The sequence below is a fragment of the Lytechinus variegatus genome, chromosome 5 (genome assembly GCF_018143015.1).
Source record: "Lytechinus variegatus isolate NC3 chromosome 5, Lvar_3.0, whole genome shotgun sequence".
Classification (NCBI taxonomy): Eukaryota; Metazoa; Echinodermata; class Echinoidea; order Temnopleuroida; family Toxopneustidae; genus Lytechinus; species Lytechinus variegatus.
In genome coordinates, this window is record NC_054744.1 from 17,803,561 (window position 1) to 17,830,180 (window position 26,620).

General features: G+C 37.7%; 1 protein-coding gene and 1 long non-coding RNA gene across 2 annotated transcripts; both read right to left on the reverse strand.

Annotated features, from left to right (window-relative positions):
* Window positions 1-80: 80 nt before the first annotated feature.
* Window positions 81-14,437, reverse strand: LOC121415614 (ZP domain-containing protein-like). Its single transcript, XM_041608895.1, has 7 exons — window positions 13,997-14,437; window positions 6,440-6,630; window positions 5,802-5,845; window positions 5,084-5,443; window positions 4,627-4,723; window positions 2,876-3,092; window positions 81-2,042 (listed from the first exon to the last, which is right to left on the reverse strand). Exons 2-7 carry the CDS (start codon window positions 6,593-6,595, stop codon window positions 1,861-1,863), a joined length of 1,056 nt encoding a protein of 351 aa, XP_041464829.1. The 5' UTR covers window positions 6,596-6,630; window positions 13,997-14,437; the 3' UTR covers window positions 81-1,860.
* A 1,638-nt stretch (window positions 14,438-16,075) lies between these two features.
* On the reverse strand, window positions 16,076-26,433 carry LOC121414788. The gene is made up of 3 exons (XR_005969912.1): window positions 26,368-26,433; window positions 18,749-18,922; window positions 16,076-16,222 (listed from the first exon to the last, which is right to left on the reverse strand). It is a non-coding gene; the product is annotated as an uncharacterized LOC121414788 (long non-coding RNA).
* Window positions 26,434-26,620: the final 187 nt, after the last annotated feature.

Below are 26,620 nucleotides of genomic sequence, written 5' to 3' on the forward strand. Positions count from 1 at the left end.
CATCATCACCATCATCATCATCATCATCATCATCACCACCATCATCATCATCATCACCATCATCATTTTTCTCCTCCGCTTTACACAGTTCAACCTTATTACTGTACGATGTACAAACCAGATTTATTATTAATAATCATGATCATGGTGATGATAGCGACGATGCTAAACGTGACTGGCGTCCACTGATTATTACATCGCAAATATCAACCGGGCAAGCTGCCGAAGAAAAAAAAATCATTTGCAACGATGAATAATGTTGACCAAGCGAATGGATCAACACACGAAACATAGTTTATAATCAATCGCAAATAATTGGCTCCTGAAAATCGATCCTAAATCCTACAATTTATTGACAATTTTCAGCAATTTGTTTCTTAATAAGAAGTTCAAATTGATTTGTTATACTTGAAATCTATCCACCAATTATAAATTTTGCAATGTAAATGTTGATTAATTGCATAAAGATTTCTCTTTTGTTTTTGGCGCAACCACTATACAGGCAATACCAAAATATCGCAGGGTATAGTTATTTCATACGTTTGATTATCCATGGAGAAAATATAATACAGGCCTTTAAACGAAGACAACATTAAACAAAATCTACCACGGTTAAAATATTTTCTACGATTCACTTTTGTTTATGAAGATAATTATGCGCATAATGTGAAAGGTCATAAACCATATCTTAAAAGCTATTAACCAAATCTTATGCAAATGAGTATTGCTCTAAAAGAATGAATGAAGGGGGGGGGGGGGGGTCGACGGGCAACGGGATTAGGAAATGCATTTAATTATATAAAATAACAAGTTTATTGAATATCTAATAGATAGACATTTCCTAAGTGGTAGTTTAATTAAATCTGTACATACTTATCATCAACGTGCGGAATCGTTTATGAAAATGTATCCCTTACAAATTGAAGAGTATTGAGAATCCCTTTTTAATTTGAGTTTCTTGAAATATCCTGTGTAATTATTTTAAAAATTAAACATCTTGAAACAAAACAAGTGCTAACCAACGGGTAAGATTCCAATCATTCCTCGATTGATATGCAAAAATTTGTAGAACTACACATAATTATACTTTGTAAAAAAACTTTTTCATTATGACATATGTTAGTGAAGACGATAAAGTATTTGACCTATGTGATACGAAGGATTCTAATATCAAAATGCGAATTAAAGACATTATTCTAGTGTTCAACGAAAATGAAATTACAATGCTATATAGGTTTAAGGATTTATCTAAATACCGCCACTAGCAAAATTATTTACAAAGTTATTCAGATATAATGAGAATGATCTGAATCATTTTCTAGGGGGTGTGTAGTATTAGGGGATGGTTCGACAGAGATATAACTATTTACACAACTAAAATGATTATGTGATTTTACTAATATTTCCAGAAGAATTCTTCTTTCAGGTCTTTGATTTCATCATTACCCATGCAACCTCGTACACTTTCCATTCTCCATTTAACAAAATAAAGTTATAATGATGTACAAAGGTATCATCTATATTACGGACATCGAAGAATAAGAATAAACTAATATTTGATGATGCCCAGAACTAGGAAAGTTGATTTTTTTAAGAAAATCACTTTTAGATGAAATGCTGATCGGCCTGTCTGTTTACAATTTCTTACAAGATCTCTAAGGGCATGTAAATACGAATCATTCACGTCATTTCATTGCAATGGAAATATGGAAATATCAAGTCGATTCCATTTTGTCTTCTCCAACCCTTCGCTACATAGTTTGAAAATAATCAAAGGTTCTTTATTTAGTATGTCTTTCTTTTAACATGATTAAGAGCGGACGGATATACTATCTATGAACCTATTTTCATTAGATTTTCTTATGATTTTAGAAGTGCTTCACGGGTCTGGTCATAAGAGCCATCAACCTTCGTGCGACGGGTATAGACACTAATCTTATGGAGTACGACGAAGAGCACGGCAACGACGAAGATACAAATGGTTGCCATAGCAACTGTCAATATGATCCAGGGATTGACGTTCTGATAGAGAGCTGACTTCTCTGTTTTGATAAATGTAAACAGAATGTAAAGATTTTAGCGTTATTTTACACATGCAATCTATCATTTTGCAAAGTTCAGATACGTTGAACCTTTTATTTTTTTTTATTTTTTTGGGTGGGGGTAAATCGAACATTTAAAGTTTAAGCGTCAAAAGTTCAACAAACTTGCAAATGAGTTGATAAATGTCGCATATATTTTCCTTCTAATACAATAGCCGTAAATAAGTTTCTTTGTGTATTATGTGCCTCATTTTTGAATATGTAGCGCCAATGAAGAATAAGATTTTTTTTTACTATGGCCAGACGAATTTACGTTTCACGTCTATCCTTTTTGAAAGAGTAGGTTTCAGGTCCATTACCTTTACATGTTGATCACTTTAAGTAAAAAAAAAGAAAAAGAAAAGAAGTAGTGCATTCTTTACTATTTGAGCAAACGTCAGTGAGATTTTGGATGGAAGAAAGTCATACATGTACTTTAAAATAAGAAAAAAAGATAACATGATTTTAAAATTGTAACTTCTTCACTTCATGGCTCCGTTATCAAATCAATTAAAATGGAGATCTGAAAAGTGGTGACAAAAGTAATTGAACCTATATACACAAAGGAACTTTTACGTTGATAAACTGTGACAATGTTAAGGCCTATATGGAAAATTGCAGGAGAGATTACTTATCTTTTTTTAATGTTAATGAGGGAAAAAGATGATTAGGCCTGTTGGCTAGAACAAATACCTAGCGTCTTGGTTTATTAAATTACCAAATGTTATTTTAATTTTCACTTAATATGCTATTTCTCTGATAAATTTTCATTCAGATAATTACGAAAACTTTACCTTTGGTCTCTATCTTGTCATACTTTAGTGGATTGAAATGAGAATTTCTTCTCAGTCTTAGTGGTCCTTTGGTGATCCTCTTCTTGTCAAGACTGTACTTTTTGATGGTATCACGGCGATTGCGATTTCCGAGTGTTTCGCTGCAACTTGGGTCACATTCTGATATATCACCTCCGGTGGTCGCTTGACACACCAATAAATCGCAGTGGATGTAAACCTTCAAGTAAGCACAGAAAATATTACGAACAAAATGCAGTTTAAATCAACTTAAGTGTTTTTATAGAGAGAAATTATTGGGATAGTATCGTATGCAAAATAATGTAAATTCAGTAGTGACAATCCTTTACTACCCGAGGACAGTTTCATAAAGCTGTTCGTAAGTTAAGAGCGACTTTAAGAACGACTGGTGAACCTTACGCGCTAAACCATCGCCAATGGTGTATACCATGTACCAAAAGAAAGGATCACCAGTCGTTCGTAAAGTCGCTCTTGTCTTACGAACAGCTTTATGAAAAACCCACCAGATATCATAAAGGAAAAACGATAGAAATCAACCTAAAGATGATCTGTATCAAATATCGAAAGCTTGAACAGGACAGGGACATGACCCTTCTCGGGGTTTCATTACGTTCGCTTCAATGCAGAAACCTCATGAATATACTATTCAAACGCAAGCTAGCGATAGAATATGAACATACTTATTATTGTTCTTTGCTCTCGTGATATTTAAATGAGTTTCATTTATGCCATTGTATGTGGTACATGAGATATGTTTCTCTTTTGGCAGTATCAAGATTATTCTTTAAAAAAAACGCCGAAAAACCGAACCCCTCTTGACATCCGAACAATCATTGTAACAGAGAGTGACAAATTTTTATGCTGCTGTCACATCACGAATCCGTCTCTATATAGACCGATCGAAGATTTAGCGTTCTTCTGGGGGCGTTTCATGAAAGGACTTGTCGAACGTTTTATCCGACAGTCACCATAGGAACGGTGCCTCTCAGCCAATCAGAATCATGGAAAGATGTCAGATCTGACAACTTGTCGGATGAAAATATTGATGAAACGCTCCCCTGAACTCCGTATTATCGGTCGGATTGAAGTCAGTTTCGTAGGCGAGCATTAAGACATTACGAAATTCATGTGCCTTGAGGTAAGCATGGTGAGTGTTTACAATTATTTACACAACGTACTGAATTTGAATGTACGGTATGGTATATATGCTTACTATAATGCTACACCTCAAGCAAGTGATTTAGTTTGGTTTATGGTTTCTTTTTTCTGATCAATATACGGTATACACCACGTAATTACCACATAACTCATAAGTACACTCTAAAAAAAAATTGGTCAAAATTACCATTCTGTTGGATGTGTCCGACCGATAAAATTTGTCAAAATCACCCAATTCCTGGTAGAATTTAACCAATGTTGGTTTTGACCATTTTCTCGGGCGGACTACTCGGAAACATATTACAATAAAATCGTCATTTTGACCAATCTTTTATTTTCAGAGTGTATTAGTATCGGGATCATCGTTAATATAAGCTAAAATAAATTCTTGAAAAGCAGAGATAACTGAATTAAATAGCCATAATGAAACGGTGTTGACAGGAATGTTCCCTGGATTACAATGGTGGAATTGTATACAAAATAATCTGAGCCAAGTGGATGTATCATTTTTTTAAAAAAAAAGTTTTCCGCTGAACACTATCATTTTTTTCAATTTAAGATAATATTCAACATACCCTATTCCCCAACTCGACGAACCGGAAGGTATTCATAGTGACAGCCACAAAGGCAAGACGGTCATCATCGATTTGAGTCGTTGATTCATAGGCACACCTGATTTCATTAACAATAATAGACAAATCAAATATAAGATAGACAAAAACATATAAACCAATGCGGTGAGAACAAAAGAGGATAGAAATGTCATAACTATGCCATGATAGCTTCGCATTGAAATAGTTGGTATTCATGTAAAAAGCTCTTATCCATGTATATATTCCACTGAAGAGGACAATTCGAGGATGCATATGAATTTTTTTCAGCCAATTTTGTAATAAAAAATAGTGACACATTTTCAAATTGGTTGTGATGGAAGTGTTACTGGTAGGTGGCAGAGAAGCACCACCTTCTCTCCTAAAATGCCTAATTCTAGATCCTCTTTAAAGTGTCCCAACCATCTGAGCATAACCTCACCCATCTTCTCCAATAATGGTCCACTGTTTGTCGTTGTACGACGCAGATGGTGTAGCCACACAGCCTTTGATAGCCAGATCTAAGGACCCATCTTGAGAAGGCACCGACGCTCCAAAGTACAGATCTTCATTAAGCTCCACGTCCACCGGGTACTCAGAGTCGGCGTACTTCTCAAGGAAGCCGCTGTCCTTGAAGATATCGAGTGAAAAGTCGTATTGTCCAGTGGAGTCCTCGGTTAGATTAAGCCGGTAGTTCGTGACCCGGTAGGACAATAGTCCGACTTCTTCGGATCGGTTGTAGGAACAGAAGAGCGGTATAGAGACCATTTTGATCCGTGTGATTACTTTTCCACTACTCTCCCTCATTGGCGGCGGAAGCCAATAAATTTAGGGGGTGTCCACCTGAAATTTTGGGATGAACACATGTAAAAAATAGGACATACGCCCGAAAAATTTTTGACAAGTAAAAAAAAAAAAAAAAAAAAAAAAAAAAGGTCTTCAACCTAAATTTTAGGGGGGGACAACACACGTTTCAGGGGGGGCCACGTGAATTTAGGGGGGGACGCAGGAAAAAAAATTGACAAGCAAAAAAAAAAAAAAAAAAAAAAAAAAAAAAAAAAAAAAAAAGGTATCAACAAAAAATTTAGGGGGGGACCGTCCCCCCCACCTAAAATTTAGGGGGGGACACGTCCCCCCCGCTTCCGCCGCCTATGCTCTCCCTTGATATCACAGTGTTGCTGTACACGATGTCTTCATCGTTTTCCTTGATTTTAAAGAAATGGAAAGGGAAATAAAAAAATAGGAATGGAAAAATCGTTACAAAATGTATCGCAGTTTAACTATTATGATACGAAAGACATGTCATGAAAAATCGTCATACTGCATGCATGCCACGCTTATGGTTGCCGGGATTTCTTTTGAGGGGGGGGGGGGATTTAATCGTTAATCTAGATCGTTTTTTTTTAATGGATCAAATGTTTTAGAACTATAACACAAGCAAGACGATGAAGGGCACTTCTAAGTCCTTCCAGACTTGTTGTACTGAAGCAGAAAGCGTACTCCTGGTGCTGATAAAAAAAATATCGCAAGTGAATACATTTGCAGATAAATATAAAATGATCGAGTTGATGATCTATTGATCTGGAAAGGCATATGCCCCTTCAAAATAATTTACATCCGGAGGTTCCAGATATAAATGTACAGACTTCATTTTTCAAAGTATATTATATGTTATTTTTATTTTGAACCCAAAATTACCTACTTGACTATCTCGAAACAAAACAAAACGAAACCGTAAAATGCATAGTCTTACACAGTAATTCAGTATGATTGGGCTTTGATGTTTGTTTAATCATACCGTTACTTCGTTGTTGCAATCGGTGAGGTTTGTTGTGATACTGATGAAATGCATATCAGCAGAGATGGTCCCTGTGCAGTTGTCATCCCTTAAGAGATAGAGGTCCTCACCACTCGTCACCTCTCCAAGACGACTCACCGGTACCGTCACAGTCATGCTGAAAGGACCACATTGCAATGTGATCTGGTCCTCTAAAACAACGATTCAGGTTCATAAAGATAGGAATTGGACAGCGAAACTGGGAAATGATCTGCATAAAGAATTACCTTAATGTAAAATTAACATTTAAACACAATTTATATTTATTAACATCTAAAATTCGAAATCATAGCCCTAATAAGTAGTCATTGCATGATGGCAGGGCGAATGTACACGGGCCAGTTTTTGCTTTTGATTTATTTATTGGGTTTAGCAAAACTGAAAGTACACTAAATTTTGTACGAGATACTTCAAGTATAATCTAATATCAAAATAATGTCATCTAATTCGGAATGGTTACTTCGCTACTTGCTCGAATAATGTGCATGTTTCACCTATTTTTACTTCTTTATTCCCTCCCACAAGGAAAAAAAACGATGCATACTACCGTGCAAAAAAATATCAAGCAATAGTGTTTTTTAATGGTCAAGTCTGGTATACGCCTGTAAAGCCGGGGTTACACCTGGATCCATCCGAATACACGTATTCGGGTAGATTTGGGAGAACTATGTTCTCACTCCGCGAATGCGAGAACATTTTGGAGGGATTCAGGAACATTAGCGGAGGAATTCGGCTCGTTTTGGAATTGTTCAAAATTAGCCGAATACCCTCCAAAATACTTCCGAATGTGGCCAAAACAAATTTCAATCGGGCCATATTTTGGAAAGAACTCGGATAACATTCGGTTGAATTTGCGGAAGCATTCGGAGTATTCAGGGCATATTCGAACCCAGTGGCGTAACTACGGGGGGCATGGGGGGGGGGGCACGTGCCCCCCCATCGGCTGGCCAAAAAAAAAAAAAAAAAAAACGGGGAAAAGGAGAAAAAGAGGGAAAAAGGAAAAGAAACGTAGTGGGGGAAAGAAGAAATTGTTGTTGATCATAGTGTTATATTATATTATGTTATATAACATAAGAAGCATTTTTTCACAACTTTATGAAACATTATTTCCTTAATTGTGTCTTCATTGTTCCTGGCGCTCGCATAGACTTTTTAACGAGATACCTGCTGTACTAAAGCCTCCCGTTTTCAAATCAATATACAACAAAATAATATATTTCCTCGCAATTAGAGTTATTATTGTTATAAGTAGTGATATATTCTTCTTTTTCATGACTACTGAAAGTTATTGCCCTATTTTAAGGTCTTAATATAAAACATTTCCTGTCCGTGCTAACGTTCGCATTAGTGGATTGGTGAGATTTCTGCTCTTCATGAACTTTTAAAATCAGTCCTTAAAATGTCAATTTTTCTGATCTGAATACAAAAAAATTTAGCTCGCGCTTCGCGCTCGCATCATTTGGTTAGTGAAATACGTGGGGTCTTAGTGAATTCCTACAAACAAGGAGCTTGGAAGCTCCTTGCTACAAACAAGCCTTGGAATGCCCCTCTTCATGTCTGAATTTCCTATATTTTCAGCTCGCGCTTCGCGCTCGCAGTATTTCATTAGTGAGATGCGTATAATAATCATGATTACAATGACTTCAAAAAGTGCTCCAGGTGTTTAGATGTAATTCTAACAAAATCAGCAAGCGCTTGGCACTCGCATTAGATGACTATGGTGAGATATGTATACTCTGACTTAATGGATTCGTAACTATAGTCCTTAAAATATCCATGTTTGTGGTCGATATATTCAAAAATTTCAGCTCGCGCTTCGCGCTCGCATCATTTGGTTAGTCAAATACATAGGGTCTTAGAGTATTCCTACAAGCAACCCTTAGAATGCCCCTCGTCAGGTCTATATTTCCTAAATTTTCAGCTCGCGCTTTTGCGCTTGCAGTATTTGATTAGTAAGATCGATGCGTATGATAATCATGATTACATGACTACAAAAGGTGCTTCATGACTGTGTTTAGATGTAATTCTAACAAAATCAGCAAAGGATGGCAATAGCATTAGATGACTATGGTGAGATATTTATACTCTTAATGGATTCTAAAATATAATCCTTAAAATTTCCTTGTTTAGGGTCAGTATATACAAAAATTTTAGCTCGCGCTTCGCGCTCGCATTATTTGTTTAGCGAGACAGTAAAGTATCATGATTACAAAACGATTTGCTTATAATGTCAATTTTTAGCCCTCAATATAAAAAAATTTCAGCTCGCGCTTCGCGCTCGCATTATTTAATCAGTGAGATACATATCCGTTTGATGGCACTGCATGTCCTTAAAATATCTCTATTAGGTCAGTTTACCTGACAACTGAGCGAGCTTCGCGCGCTCCCTAAGTGACCCGAAATTTTTGCTGGTGCCCCCCCAATGCCGTGACCCACGGTACGCCACTGGTTCGAACCTGTTCGTATCAATCGGGGCGTAATTAACGGTCTGACTGAGCTTAGCGCATTCGGTCATATTCGTTACGATTCGGGCCATCATTCAGCTGGAATCGGAGCAAAATTCTGCTCTATTCTAGGCACCTTTGGATAGATTCTTGCTACTTTTCAGGATAATGCCGAAAATCAATTCGATTCAATTAATGGCGGTCGTGCTCTGAATTGAGGCATATTCGTTACTCATTAGTCTCTACTTGTGGAGCTCCCAGAATCAGATACGTTTAAGTTCCGAATCCGCCAAAACCATCGGAATCAAGCCGCATTCGGTCGGAATCCGTTGCAATTTATTCGGGTGAAAACGGTTCCGGTGTAACCCTGGCTTAATGTAAATCCTAAAAATATCATGATTTTGGCGGTGTCGCCTGGAGACTAATCACACTGGAATGGAAAGTAAACCAGTGAAAAACACTTCTCCTAAGGCCTTAACCTGTCGCCGTTTCACTTTAAACAATTGATCTATGTTGGTTATAATTTGAACATCCATGAGTAAATGAAAAACCTTTAAGTCAAAGGTGATCAGGTGCAATGGATGATATTATCCACTTTGAGAAGCAAGACATCTGCTAGAATGCTATCATTCAGATATAAAGCAACCTACACACAACCGAATTATGAAGCATAAGTATGTCAGATATAGCATCAGGGGAAATCATGTGTCATGAAATAAAAACTTTCTGTGACGATGAAAAACACTGTCTAAATATAAAAAAGAGGATACACGTTCACAGGTCCCAGTCAAGGAGTCAATATTTATCAGTACCACTTCTATATTCCATTATAATCCAAGAACATGAATGCAACCTATCTTATTATGAACGTGCTTTCTAGATCACATATCCCACTGCTGTATACAGACTTGGCCCTTTGAGCATATTAGGGGAAGGGGGAGGATGAATAAGGATTAATGGGTACAATATGAATAATATGTCTAATTTGTTTATTATAGGCCTGTATTTCTTCAAATAAAATGTTAATTTTCATGTAATTATTCACTTCATTTTTTAAGAAAGCATATAACAGGCAAAAGAAAACAAATAACTTGCATATATCAATCGGCAAGTTACACACAATTATGACATTTCAATAAATAGTTAAGGAGAGTGATTATTCACATTGCTTAACAAGAAAAATACACTTTCATTTTTCGAATAAAACGCTAAGATTCTACAGAATATCAACAAAATAAATCACGATCTAGCTATTGAATTACCTAGTAAATCACTTGGTATCAACATGTGACCGTTGATATTGTTTAAGCTCAAAGGGAAGGGTTAGAAATTTATGTATTTTTTCCAATCAAGGATAATTTTAATTAAGCTCTTACCAAACTCACAGACGAAGAAATTCTGTTTGTTCCCTTCTGTGTAACTAACTTTGGTGCAATCCTCATCATTCCAATTATAGCTGTGAAAGCCGGAGGTGGGTGAGTTGAACCCACTGAGCTGAATACAAACCTTGCTGTCTCTTGCTCCGTTTGGCTCACCATTATCCCATGAAAAATAATCCATTTCTGTATCAGCTGTATTAATGGAAGAGGAAATTTAATTCGATGTCGGGGGTATAGTATGTTTTCATGCAGCATAAACTCGGAGGGGGGGAGGCACTCACCAGGGGCGGATCCAACTTTCGCCAAGGGGGGATTTTTCGTCCATGTTTTCCTAGGCAAGCGGCTCAAGGTTGAATATTGTTTGTTTCTTCGGAAGGGTAGTCCTAACAATCAATGTCTACAATTATTGAAAAAAAAAATCATTGAAAAACATGATGAGATGACAAGATATCGGATCTCGTCATGTCTACATCTCGTTTGAGAGATGATCAGATGGCAAGATCTTGGATTCCCTCATGTCTACATCACGGGGGAGAGATGATCAGATGACAAGATCTTGGATCTCGCCAAGTCTACATTTCGTTTGAGAGATGATGAAATGACAAAATATCGTACCTAATCATGCCTACATTCTTAGATGATCAAATGACGTGATCATGGATCCAATATACGCCTTTCTTGTCATTTGATCATCTCTCCCACAGGATGTAGACATGACGAGGTCCGAGATCTTGTCATCTCATCATCTTTCCCACAGGATCATGGCTCTTAAAAGCGGGGTTGCTGGGGATGCTGAATTACCACCAAATATTTTCATTGGGGGTGCTGCGTGTGCTCTTTTCCATAATCACCACCCCTGGAATGCTGGTAGGTATGACAGAAATATAATGAAAAATAAACGATTTGTAGGACCCCCCCTTCATAATTTTCCTACATCTTGCTTGAAGTTGTGCTTAAATTCACCCTTTTTTAGATCAGAGCATCAAATCTTTTTCAGCTTCGCGCTCACGTTATTAATGTAGAAAGATATCCAATTACCCATCCTATTCCTGAATTGCAAAGCATGAAAAGAGTGTCCCGTACATATATATATATATATATATCAGAACAATGGTAGGCGTAGTTTAAATCATGGTTCCCCAGAGCTATATGCCCTTTGGAAAAATTGGTGATGCCGAAAAAGTGCCTCTGCCGGAAATCGAACCCAGGTGGCCAGGCCCCCGCCGGTGCCTTAACCACTAGACCAGGGCATAACATTTTGTCTTATTGAGCAAAGGAACAAAGAAATCCGCTCCAAAGCTTCGCATAGTAGAGAGATTTCGATTGTCTGCGACTGCAACGTATTCCTAGTTCACCGGAAGTGGTGACACCGCTCGTTCAGTATCACATTCGTACATTGATGAAAACAGTTTCGATTTAAGTCGACGTACCCGTACCACGCCACAGCATATACCAGCGTGATAGCGAGCGGGCCGTGGGCCGATGCTTGGCCGGAGAATCAGGCGTAGCATCATGCTACGAACCAGTTGGGCGACTGTGTGGGTGCAACATTTGCACTCTTGCGCAAAAAGCCGAAAAAACACGGTTCTTTGGAAATAAAACATCAATTACCTATCGGATATGTAGTGTCTGAAAACAGGACATACTAAATGTAATGGAAAAGCTGGTAACAAGCAGTAATTTGCAGTTTACCAGCCCTGCTGAATCAACGAAACTCGAGTGTTGATGCGGCTTCATTCATTTTTGCCAAGCTGGGATGACGTCATCATGTACGAACTAGCGCTCGTTCGAGCACTATGACACCGAACGTCAAAACCCTCAAATACGAGTCACAGATTTGGTCAGTGGACGAGAAGGCTCGTCACAGATTACTTCGCGCATGCGCAGTGCTCCCAAAATTCCTTAATCTCGTACGTCCACATGGCACGTCACAGAAAACGAAAGGTCTCAATTTTCTGTTACGCCGTACCGGCCGCATTGATTTGCTTCAATGAGCCGCAATTTTGGTGAAAAGAGGCCGCAGAGCGCTGTCTGACCATCGCCTCTGCGCTAGCGCACCCGGCTCCCGTGCCGCCGGGCTAGCTGCTTGCACGTTCCATAGGGATGCATACGCACTCACACGCAGGCCCAAGGTGGCCATCCACAAGGACCCTCGTAGTTACGAAGCTCGTTCCGAGGACCCTCCTTTTTGCAATAAGTTCGCTCCAAGGCCCCCGTTTTTTTTGTCTCGCCCGCGGCACATACCTACTACTTTGTTGGTCGAGTACCCCCTCCCCCGTACCCCCGGGTCTTGAACATTTGTATAATGTTCTACAGTGGCGTACCGTGGGCCACGGCATTGGGGGGCACCAGCAAAAAAATCGAGTCACTTAGAGAGCGCGCGAAGTGCGCTCAGATTTTATTAGGTATACTGACCTAATAGAAACATTTTAAGGACATGCAGTGTTATTAAATGGATATGTATCTCACTGATTAAATAATGCGAGCGCGAAGCGCGAGCTGAAAATTTTTGATATTCAGACCTAAAAAGGGACATTATAAGCAATTTTTTTGTAATCATATGTACCTGCCTCGCTAAACAAACGATGCGAAGCGCGAGCTGAAATTTTTGTATATATTGACCCAAAACGGGGAATATATTTTAGGAATCCATTAAGAGTATACATATCTCAGCAAAGTCATCTAATGCTAGTACCAACCTTTGCTGATTTTGTTAGAATTACATATAAACACATTTAGCTTTTTTTGTAGACATGGTAATCATGATTATCATACGCATCTCACTAAACAAATACTGCGAGCGCGAAGCGCGAGCTGAAAATTTCGGAAATTCAGACCTAAAGAGGGGCATTCTAAGACTTGGTTGTTTGCAGGAATTCACTAAGACTGTACGTATTTCACTAACCAAATGATGCGAGCGCGAAGCGCGAGCTTAAAATGTTCGATATTGAGATCAGAAAACTTGACATTTTAAGGACTGATTTTAGGAATTCATTGAAGAGTAGACATCTCACCAATCAGCTAATGCGAACGTTAGCACGGACAGGAAATGTTTAATATTAGACCTTAAATAGGGCAATCAATTTAAGTAGTCATGAAAAGTTATGAAAAAATGCTTCTTATGTAATACAACATAATCATAATATAATATAACATTGATAATGAACATAATTTCTTCTTTCCCACTACTTTTCTCTTCCTTTCTCCCGCTTTATCTCCCTTTCCCCGTTTTTTTTTTGCCAGCCGATTGGGGCGGCACGTGCCCCCAATGCCCCTCCGTAGTTACGCCACTGATGTTCTACGAAACCTGTCTTATCGGACGTAGTAAGTTGAAGTGTGCTGCGAAATATGTTTGAGTATAGATCCATGGTGTGTCGGTGTGCGTGTGCGCGACTATGGGAGTATTGTTAGTATATCATCTGGATCATATATGTGTTGGTTCTCTGAGGGTGAGACGAGATGCAAAACGAGATTGCAGGTCAGGTGTTTGTGTGTGTGGGGGGGCGGGTAGGTGTATGTGCGTGGGTTGGTGTGTATGTGAGAGAGAGAGCGGGAGAGAAAGGTTTATATTAAGAACAGGGACCTGGCCATGGAGATTATTCTATTGTGACTGGGGCGCTGAGCATTGTCACGTACAACACCCCAGTATTTAGATAATCCTCCGTGGCCAAGTCCAAGATTAAGAATGGACTTACATTCCCAGTACCACTTCAACCCTTTGAAAGCTGCTATCCAGAAAGAGGTCGTTTGGCCTTGGAGTTTCCCTTCCAGAAATTCTTGGGTAGCTTGGTCGGGTATTTTGGCAAGTTGGCCAGGACGACTGTCAGAAGCGCATGCACCTCGAGCATCCCACCAATTCAGCACATTGGTGAAGGTAAGAAAACAGGTATATATTGCCCGCTTCATAAGCCCAGCTATCAGCAGGACAGATGTCCGGGTCGTTTATGTAGAAAATGGAAAATAAGGAATTATAAATAAATTATACGACACATGCATAGATCCTTGAGAGCCGATTGGATGAATGCGCGCCACATTGCATTCACAGGAATCAGATATAGCACGCCAACACATCATTGCACATGGCAACCGTGCAATAGTCGGCTATTGCACGCTCAAACACGGGAGCAGGCAGTGCAAACGTTCGCAAATTCAGCGTGGTCTGTGCTCCTAACCGAATGCGCGTACCCGCATTACTGGCGCTGTATACACCACGCGAAGGTATAAAATGAATTTTAAACAAACATATCAGGCCTTGGGAAAGTGAAGTGGAATTATTTATCCGAGATTGGTCTGGCAATTACTTTTTTCCCGAGGGGCGTCTGCAAGAACTGATTATTATTATCATTATCATTTTACTTAGATTTCTTTTTTTTATCAATGTTACAAATTAAAATACAATTCAACGAAGTCGAGAAAGCTTATGGAGTAAAACATGTTTCCTGAACAATGTGATAAATCCTGGATAAAAAATATTTAGTTTGTTTATACTCACGGATGCATTCTGGAGTCTCTTGGGACCAACGTCCAGAGCGTGTGCTTGTAATTGTCAAGCTATCAGAATCCACACAAGACAACACATCTGGATCTACAAGACAGTAGTTTCCGTCGCAAGAGAATGTAATATTTGGGACTTTTCGCAATCCTCACGGACGCTAGTATTAGGGTCCCCTAACACAGAAGTTAACGCTTAATCATACACTTGATTTTTAAGATTGATTGTGCATTGCAGTCAATAGAATCAAACGTAGAAAACTGCTCTACGATCAATGCTAAACTTTGTGTAACAGGGGGGTTACAGGCCCTACAAATCTGCTTTTCGTGTGCAAAATCCCTTTCCGCGACACCCGCACCATACATGCATGTATATTACGACTGATGGCTGGAGATATTCAAAATGCAGGACCTAAAATAGATTATGACATGGATAAGAAAGTGGTTTTTCAAACAAATAGAGAACATATTGAGTGAGGAAAAACTTACTGAATGAAGGCTTAGATATAGATCATTACAGTCCATCGAATCGATATTACATTTAATGTGGATTGTTGGTGGATCACTGGCAATTGATTTCATGGATCAGATCAACCTCTCCAGCCGAACATTTCGCATGCGTTGATATGTACACATCATATGCGATACCTTTGAACTCGTTTCCTTTTGTTTCTTTGTTTCTTTTGTTTACTCCTTATACACAAACGATATGCCTCTCGCACACGATGTGAGGGGCATTATGTTTTACATTCCCCAGAAATGGGGATTAGATTCAAATTCCGGGGGGACCACTTCCATTGATGAGTGGATATACCAGGCACGACCATGGGGTTTCGAAAAGTACCCTAAACAAGGGAAGCAATTCTTTTCCAGATTATGAAAATGCATCTCTTAACAAGTATTTGGCTTGTGAAACCCTACAAGTATTGGATAAATATCCCTTTTTCAGCATTTCAAACATCGTTTTGACACCCTTATAACGTTACATAGGCCTATATACGTAACGTACCTGCCCACTCTGTCCCCTTTTACCGGTGGTCGCTACTGGTATCCACTAATCAATGGAAGTGGGCCCCCCGGGCGGCCTCTCGAGCTCTAGGAGGAGTCAAATGTGGCTTTGGAAAGTCGTCCTCAATCGGATAAATCGCTGTTACCATAGTAGCAACCAGAATTTTGCACACGAAACGCAAATTGAATGTTTCCGTCGCAGATGCGAAACGAAAAAAAAAAATCTCATGTCACACAATTTGCATTGCAGGACTGAGTTTTACGACCATGATGACGGGCCAAAAAAGTCCCTTCCAAAGTCAACTACCGTCGTAAATAAGCATCTGCGTCCTCAAACGAAAGGTCGGGATTGTCACCAAAAGAACGTCCAGATCCTTCAACTTGACCGAAGTTTGGCACAGCTGGCTCAGGGCATTGGACAACTATGTATGTATGAAAAGGAGGAAGAGAGGAAGAGAAAGAGAGAGAGAAAAAAAAGGGGAGGGGGGGGGTAAAGAGTAGAAAGATCAGTGTAATCTTGCCCTATATACCCCGAGAGTTTAAATTTGCTATACAAAAATATATTATGATAATGAGTGGGACAAAGAGTTCGGCGGGGAAGGCGGGCGCTTTTAATATGTCATTTTGGTAGGCTAACATGTTTTTTTTCCTTCTAAATTTATAAGGGATATTCTGCAGTTAAGAGTCGGCAAGGATATTTGATGATAAATCTTTACGTTACAATGGTTTCACACCCGCAACTACACTTTAACATGTATGAGGTAAAGTTGCTCCATGAGCGTAATAATGTGTCCAACCAAAGTAAGTTCATAAAATTAAGAAGTTCTACAGGATAGCGTTCAAACTCACTTGACCATGTTGACACTCCGTTTTGTTGATGATCAACCATGCACATTGAGTCTTTTGTTAACCATGTGATAACTTCTGTGGGAAACCGGGAAACACGTTTATTTAATGAAATTATGGAAATACAAGCATCGTTTTGAGGGAACATAACTTTTTTACTTCTTGACCATTTTTTTTTATTAAGGTATCAAATAAAAGAGCAGATACTGAACTTGTTAGGTACGTGATTCTCTTTTCGAAATTCATTTACCCCCCGCCAAATTAGTTTTTGGTATCCTTTATTCAAATTATTTTTGCTCGCTCATGCGTGAATGGGGAAAAATCTAAGTAATATCAGATGAGAGAAGAGATTCTAAGCTTTACATTGGTAGGTAATTTGTCTTTGTGATTAAGTTATGATAAATCATCACTTAATCTCGGCTTCGTTTTTTTCTGGGACGTACTGAACAACGGAAGATTGAACATGTTGAGGTAATGACGGATGAAAATCATTGACGGTTGCAAAATGTATGATGATGATAGCCGGGGGATGATAGGCAGGCCAACGTTTAATTTTATCAAATGAATAATGTAATTACTTTGCATGAACTTTGTGAGGGCAAGAGCAGTGAGTGAGCTTAGACAAGCCTTCACTTGAGCTAAGAATACACATGATTGATGATAAAAGAACAAGGTTTCGATTATACACGGCTGTCAAATGAGTTAAGTATACTGTCGAGACTATGTATATACAAAAACTACACTCTTGAAAATATTGGGTAAAAATGCTCCACGAGGGTAATTATGTGTCCAACCAACATTGGGCATTTTTATTTATCCAGTGTGATGAAACTTCTGCCCATCCTCCAGTACTTGTTGCTTATTTTTTTTAACTTACTGGACAATATGCTTCACGCATTACTGCCCCGAATAGGTTGGGCACATCATTACCCTCGTGGTGGTAAAAAAATTTTTTTTTTACAGTGTATACCATTGCAAGATGCCTTTTCCCCAGTATACCAAATGGCTAATATGTATTTTTTTAAAGTTTTACTTCAAATGATATTTTTCATTCATGGACCTGGGTTATATTTTTATTACTGTCCCAGGAGATCCTGATAATTAAAGGAAAATGAAACAATTGGAACAAGATAGCTTGTGTGAAAACAGAAAAATCAAAGAAACAGATCAACAAAAGTTTCAGAAAAATCGGACAAATAATGAGAAAGTTATGAGCATTTGAATATTGCGATCATTATTTCTATGGAGATAGCAAATTGGCAATGCGAGAAAGATGTGTGATGTCACTTGTGAACAACTCTCCCCATTACTTTAGTATATATTTCACTTGAATTGCCTCTTTTATGACATCTATCCATAGATCATGTGTTCTTTCTACATGAGGGCATGTAAAACATATTTTTTAAGAATACATCATGGATGAACAGTTTGTATCATCATAAGAAAAAGCAAAAAGAGACATTTTGAGGGTGTTTTATAGTCCACCAAAGGGAAAGTTGTTCATCAGTGACATCACACATCCTTGTTGCATTGCCAATTTGAGGATCTCCATAGCATTAGTGATTGCAATATTCAAATGCTCTATAACTTTCTCATTATTTGTCCTTTTTCTCAAACTTTCTTTATTCTTAATCTTTGATTTTTCTGTTTCTGCACAAGCCTATTTGTTCCAAAGGTTTCATTCCCCTTTAAGTACATGGCCTATGGAAGAGTTGTCTTTACCCCTTGTCACATATACTTACCTAGTTGACAATTTGAAATTGACATAGTCTTAAGAGACCCCCGTTTTCACAAAATTGTAGTTCCGAAGCCCGTTCCGAGGACCCTCCTTTTTACAATAAGCCCGCTCCAAGGCCCCCGTTTTTTTTGTCTCGCCCGCGGCACACCCCTACCACTTTTTTGGTCGAGTGCCCCCCGGGCTCAATCTTAAAGCAGCCATAACTTTCTAATTGCTTGCCGATTTCTTTAACCATTCTGTTTTTCTTATTTTCCTCTTTACCATTACGCATTTTATGACCAAAGTTGGATTCCCTAGCTCCCTTTAACCACTTAATTACACTTATGTTTTTGATTTTCTTTGAAATAAAAAACGAAATACTCACGATCACAGTTGGGCAAGTTTTTGTTCCATGTGCCCTGCGATGTGTCACATACCAAGACAACTGTATCCTGCTCGATGTCCATCTCATATCCTGCATCACACTCGTAGACCGCGTACACCCCATCGCTAGTTGTAGTATGCCCGTTGACAAGAATCGGCGGGTCGGGGCAGTTTTCTTTGACAAGAGTACATGTAGGGGTATATTGAATGCCTGTACGGTCACAATTAACACTGCTATTCTGATATCAAAATTGCACGTGACGAGGCCAATTAAGATAATACATGTTTATTGCATATGCCCCTATACGTGAACAAATACACTTATGAAGACTGAAGACTAGAGCACGTCCCTCCAAAAATGTCCCTCTGATATGCGGCTTAATAACTTCCAAAAATAAAAATTATTCTCAATGAAATGTACAAATATAGGAAGCCCATCTCGTGTTCTAACTTCTATAAACATTCCATTGGTCTCACTTCAGTGGTTTTGAATACACAGCCTATTTTGTAACAGTGGTGCTTTTCAACCCATTCCAAGTTTATATGCATGCAACACTGCTTTGTGTTCTGCACTTTCTTGCATATCAACCCCCTTTGACCATTCTGATCGACCCCGGAGGGGCCACTTACATTGACAAGTGGATACCATGCGCGACCAAAAAAACCCGTAAAAGATGTCTTTTTACGATAGGGCACGTTACGTACGTAACGTATAAGGGTGCTATCTATTTCGCTAGGAAAATTACGTGTTTAGGGTCGAATTTGCGGGGATGATAAAACAAAATTAAAATGTTTTATAAAGGATGTCCTTTTTGCCCCAACACTACGTGTTTAGAGTCTGATTTGCGCGAGGTGTAGAAGTGGGGTCGTACTAAACCAAATAAGGTAAAGCCGACGACCGATGGACCCGTAACAATAAAACATCCCTGTACTTAATACTAAATAGGTTCATTATTGCGGATTGAAATAATCGCTAGAGGGTATTCATTTGTCTCGCAATCTACTATGGTCAACAAGGAAATTCGTGATCACTCTCGCAAAAAGTGTTCACTGGCTTTCTAGGAAATTCGTGATCACTCTCGCAAAAAGTGTTCACTAGCTTACAAGTTCACGAGCTTTCGAGTGCCGCTGCAACTCTTTATCAAGTGACAAGGATTGTCCGATATCGTACTGTATTTATACTAATCTCCAAGACCGTACGCACAAGCGCGAGAACAATAGGTGGGCACTGATCCGTTGTGTGATTGGTCAGGAGTTATGCAAATTATATGCAAATACGCCGTGGGTCGGCAATATGCAAATGTGCAAATAAATACAGTACGATATCGGACAATCCTTGTCACTTGATAAAGAGTTGCAGCGGCACTCGAAAGCTCGTGAACTTGTAAGCTAGTGAACACTTTTTGCGAGAGTGATCACGAATTTCCTAGAAAGCCAGTGAACACTTTTTGCGAGAGTGATCACGAATTTCCTTGTTGACCATAGTAGATTGCGAGACAAATGAATACCCTCTAGCGATTATCCCTGTACTTGTTTAGGGGTTCATTTCAGGGAATATTTGCCAAGAGTATCGTTTTTGTTTCCAATACTTGTTAAGGGTAGGGTTTCACACGCCAATACATGTTAAGGGGTTCATTTTCAGAATATTGAAATTACGTGTTTAGGGTGCTTTTCGAGACCCCTTGGTCGCGCATGGTATCCACTCGTGAATGGAAGTGGTCCCCCGGGATTCTGACCAAGGAGATATCACCTCTATATCCTTGTTCTGACCAAGGAATTCTCTGATCTGACCAGGGAAATCTCCATGATCTAACCAGGCTCATCAAATCACAACCTTGAGCATTATCAGAAGGGCAAAAACAGTATTTGACAGTTCATTTCATGTTTGATAACGGGAGATGCACAATGATTGAGACAACGGGTCATGTCTGTTTCATGCATAATTCCAACAATAGGCCTACTGCATTTTTGTTTTCATTACTTTTTTTTAATTAGCTACTGAGGTCAAGTTCAATAATTCAGTGTAACTTTTTAAAAGAAATAGGTCAAAATTTTCTTTGGTATAGTTCCTTTTCGCAAAGGGTGATTAACTTGTTGATTCTCCCTTTTTCAGCTTATTTCACTCATCCATCATTTACATTTTCTTTCAAGTTGGTGCACTGATTCCTATGGAAGCTTAAAAGTGCCACCGATATGTTGAGATAATTATCTCGGGAAGTCGACATCTTAATAGCAAAAGATAAGATGACGAGATCCCGGATCTCATCATGTCGACATCTTTAAGAAGAGATGATGAGATGACAAGATCCCGAATCTCATCATGTCAACATCTTTTAGAAGAGATGATGAGATGACAAGATCCCGGATCTCATCATGTTGACATTTTGTATAAGAGATGATGAGATGACAAGATCCCGGATCTCATCATGTTGACATCTTGTAGAAGAGATGATGAGATGACAAGATCCCGGATCTCATCATGTTGACATCTTGTAGAAGAGATGATGAGATGACAAGATCCCGGATCTCATCATGTTGACATCTTGTAGAAGAGATGATCAGATGACAAGATCCCGGATCTCATCATGTTGACATCTTGTAGAAGAGATGATCAGATGACAAGATCTTGGATCTCGTCATGTCTACATCCAGTGGAAGAGATGATCAGATGTCATGATCATGGATCGAAGATCTTGTCATCTGACCATTTCTTCTAAAAGATGTCGACATGACGAGATCCGGGATCTTGTCATCTCATCATCTCTTCTACAAGATGTTGACATGATGAGATCCGGGATCTTGTCATCTCATCATCTCTTCTATAAGATGACGACATGACGAGATCCGGGATCTTGTCATCTCATCATCTCTTCTAAAAGATGTTGACATGATGAGATCCTGGATCTTGTCATCTGATCATCTATTCTACAAGATGTTGACATGATGAGATCCGGGATCTTGTCATCTCATCATCTCTTCTAAAAGATGTTGACATGATGAGATCCGGTATCTTGTCATCTCATCATCTCTTTTACAAGATGTCAACATGATGAGATCCAGGATCTCGTCATCTGATCTTTTGCTATCAAGATGTCGACTTCCCAAGATAATTATCTCAACATCTCGGTGGCACTTTAAGCTTCCATAGATTCCCCTTATCAATCATCAAACAAACTTATTTTTTTATGTTTCGTGTCCTTCTGAACATGCTCAAGTTTATGATTTGATGAGCCTAGATTAGGGAATTTTCCCTGCTCAGATCATGGATGGAAGAGTGGGGGTTAACATGCCATAGACAATGAAGAAATGCATCAATGCTGCAAACTTGGAATGAGCTAAAATGCACCACTGTTATGCAACAGAGTGTGTATTCAAAACCGCTGAAGCGCGACCAATGAAATATTCATAATAGTTAGAACATGAAATGAACTTTCTACTCATGAACATTTGTATGAGAATCCTACCACATTTTAGAATTAATTAAGTCCTATGTCAGAGGGACATTTGTTTTTGGGACGCGCTGTATAGTAACGATTTTACACCTTGCGGGGCAAGCACTCTGCGTGGCTACTAATTTACAAGTAATCATTAATAATATATTGGCATGATTAGAAATATCCCATGCTCTTTCTGGTCATGAAAACATGATTTTTCATTTACTTTTTAAAGACTTTCCTATTCTAGTTCGAAATTATTTATTTGTGGTTGAAGACCGTATTTTTTTTGCTTGTCAAATTTTTTCACGAACGAAATAATCCTCAAAAAAATTTGCCCCCCTTTTCAGTGGAAAATCCGGGGTACGCCGCTGGGTGCTGTACTTTGAAAATGGCCGTCCCCGAAGTATTTTGTAGGGCCTACATTATAAATGGGGATATATAATTTTGACAGGGTTTGGCTTTGTTTGACTATAAAAATTGCACATCATTATGAAGGAAAAGTGAAGTATTGTCTATAACCATGGTTTCTGACATAAATACACACGCGTAAAAACGTAATACACTTACAGGTCTATCACACACAGCAATGTGCGGTGTGTGATAGATCTTGTGTCATTAAGGTGATAAATGCATTTTTAAATTGAAAATGGCCGCCAACATAAGAAATTATCTATTTCGTTAGATATAACGTTTTCTGACAATATTTCACTCATACGACACGATGTGGTCAAGCAAAGCCAAATTCATGTAAAATTATATTCTTAGAATGTTGGACAACATACTGTCCACACAAAAATTGGCTAAAAATGTTATCCAACAGGTTGGTTTTTAACCAATATTGTGTATTTTTGAACCAAAGTACATTATTTGCTTAAAAATAAATATTATTGGATTTTGGTGGAGACTGAATGGTGCCCCAAAATTTTAAGAGTGTATTTTTGTCCCCATTCACATTGTACATCATACCGTTAGGGCCTTTAGCGGCCATGTTTAATTGCAAAATACAGTATTTATCACCTACCTGGCAGATCACAATTATATGCATTTTATGGTACTAACTCCTGTGAAAATTGGTTTCCCAAGTTAACATGTTTAATTTACTTACACATGATACAATGAATGCCTTTGGCTGCGATTTTATGGTATAAATCCAGTATTTAACACAAACCTGAAACCTGAACGATATATCTCGCTAAAAATTATTTCTTTAGGCAGTATTCCACTAATTTACCACAAATACATGCATTTCAGTGGTAACTATTGTGAGTGTTTTGTCCTCTCTCACATTATACATAATAAGTCTAAAAAAAAAGGATTTTTCCCATACATGGCATATCAAATAATACATTTTCTTTAACAACATGTTTTTAGTCAGCATTCCTCTCGTTTATCTTAGTAAAATGCATTTTACTGCTTTTGTGATTTTTGTCCCCATTCATCATGCTCTAGGGTGATTCCATACGTGTCGTACGGGACATTTAGAGAACATTTGACAGTTTTTGACAAGAAAAAACAAAAAATATTCCAGTAACTATATAGGTGATCATCAAGTACTACCAGAGTGTTAGAAAAACCAAGACTTAACATGACTTGAATTCACATCCTGTGTAATACAGATTTAAAATAGTAATGTGTCGTACGGACGCAGAAAAAGTGGCTTTTTTAGAAACCTCAAGTTTGTACTGAAAATTCTGTGAGTTGGGCAGATAAATTTCATAGAAACTGAACTCAAATTAACACTCAATTATCCAAGAGCAAACACATTTATGAAAGAAACCAAAATAAACATTCATGAATAAATAAAGCAAATTATAATTTTCGAGAACATTGTGGCGTACGGGACATTCAAAATGTGTCGTACGGGACATCTCTAAATTGAAGCCAAACTTTCTTACTTTATGTCACTTTGACTTCTTCAATCACATTATTTGGCTGATGATAATGATAACCCTATCAAACTAAGGCAATCATTAGGTTAGAAACCGCTATAAGCTGAATATTTTTGTCAAAATATCATAAACAAAACAATGTGTCGTACGGGACAACTGTGTGTCGTACAGGACACTTCTGTGTCGTACGGGACACTTGTGTGTCGTACGGGACACTTGTGTGTTGTACAGACACTTGCGTGTTGTACTGGGCAGCCTGAATAAAAAAATGAACTTTTTATCAATCAGAAGGAGCATTGCCCCTAAATTCTTCCTTTTTTACGAAAGATCTTTTAATAAGTAGTCATTCAGGACGATATAATTAAGTAATCTCAATATATACATTTGGGAGCAATACGTTATAATTTTTTTCATGATGGGAAATGTTCAAGTGTTCACAGCATTTTTTACGAGCTGAAAAACGAGGTTTTTGTGTGAAGTTATATTTTAGGGCATTAATTGATGATATCCAAACACTATTTAAACAATGAATAAATGAAACTTTGTGTAAATTATGGGGCTAAAATGTTATAATTTTTTATATAAAAGTACATATATATATGATATATGTCACAACTGTCACTTGTAATTCCAAATTTTTTTTTCTAAAGAAATGCGGTTCTACTTTTTCAAACCCATCTGCATTTCATGAAACCATATGCTTTGTCTTATTTTCCTTACTTGAAAAAAGTAAGGAGTTTCAATACTGCATATAAAAATAGTGATCATCAAGGGAAGTCCAAATAGATGATCATGATGATTGATATGTATTTTTTACATCTTATAATAATTCCACATTAGCATGCAAGAGGTAGTCATCTTCCAGGATAGGTTGAAATAATTATAAGTTTTCTTTTCATACTCAATGAAAAGAAATTAACCTGCTCTGATCAGTTTAAATCACTAGTTCAGCTGAAGGGATTCACAAAAGAATAAGCCTACATGAAATCAATTAAAATGTTTAGAATCACCTATTTCATGTTCTATGGAGATAAACAAAATAACTTTTCAGTTCACTTTATGTTAAATCAATTAAATGAATTAAATATGCTTACTATTTATGGTTTCTGAATCCAAATCCTGCAATTAAATGCATTATTATATTGTGTGTCGTACGGGACATGTCCAGTACGACACAGCGCGTGTCGTACGGGACAACTTTTAAAAGGACAATAATTGAAAAATTATTAGATCCTTATGGGATAAATCGATCACCTATTGAACAAACAAAAAGAAACTGATTTTATGAAATTGCATCATCAAAAATAAAATTGTAGGAAAAACTTTTGCATTGTCATGTGTCGTACGGGACATTGCCAACAATAGGTTCGGAAAAATCAGGCTGCCCCTATTATGGATCATGAAAATGTTGTTGATATTATTTGGAACCATCAATGATATATCATTCTATTGACCTGCAATATTTTCAATCTTCTTTTGCTTTGCAAATAATTGCTTCAGGCTGTGTTTGTACTTGACTATTCAATTAGCAAAATTATTGAAAATTTGAAATTCCATTGTTCCCCTTATTAAAACTATATCTGTTTCCACTTTTGGTTAAAACTCATAATTTTCATAAAATTTAGGTATCATAGTAAAATATTACACTACTTATGACTTATTGAAAGCATGTTGAAATTTATGATATTTTTGAAGTTCTAGTGTGGAATCGCCCCATACATAGTGTTAGGGCGTTTGGGGGCCATTTTGAATATCACAATACATGATTTATAACATCCATGGCATATACTTCGTTAACAATCATGTTTTCAGACATTTCTTCACTCACAGATTACGATTAATTACATTTTAGTGCTCACTTTTGTGAAAATTAATTTTTCCCATTCACATTGTACATAATAAGGTATACAGGGGGTCTATAGCGTCCATTTAGAATATCAAGAAATAAATATTTTGACAAAAATCATTTTTTAAAGAGAGTATCTTACTCCTGCAACACAATTACATGTATTTTATAGCCAATGAGTGGGCAATTTTATGATTTTCATGGGTAATTTGCATATTTTGGCGGCCATATTGGATTTTGCCAATTTGCAGAAAATGCTCAAGGTTATACAAGAGTGGCATCATTCAGATTCGGAATCAGCGCCCACGATTTGACAAGAAACCGTCAAAAAATATCATTATGACAAAACAAGGATATATGCCTCTTCCAGTCTGTACTATATAGGGCCAGTATAAGAGACCCATTATTTATCAGCTTTATCTATTGAACAAAAAAATAAAATACATACCCGAAGTTACTAGACGAACATTTGACAACAATAAGCAGCAAAAACACAAAATAATCTTTAAAAAAAAAACATTGTGAAATCCACAGGTGAATTGAACACAACAACAATAATTTTAAAATCTTTCAGTCCATCCTATTGAATTTGTACTTATTGTATTGTCGTGTTTCGAGTTTATATTTATCATCATTATTTTATTTTATCTAAAGTACATAACTCTTAATCGTGTTCACACGTCCTAATGACCCCGCTAAGC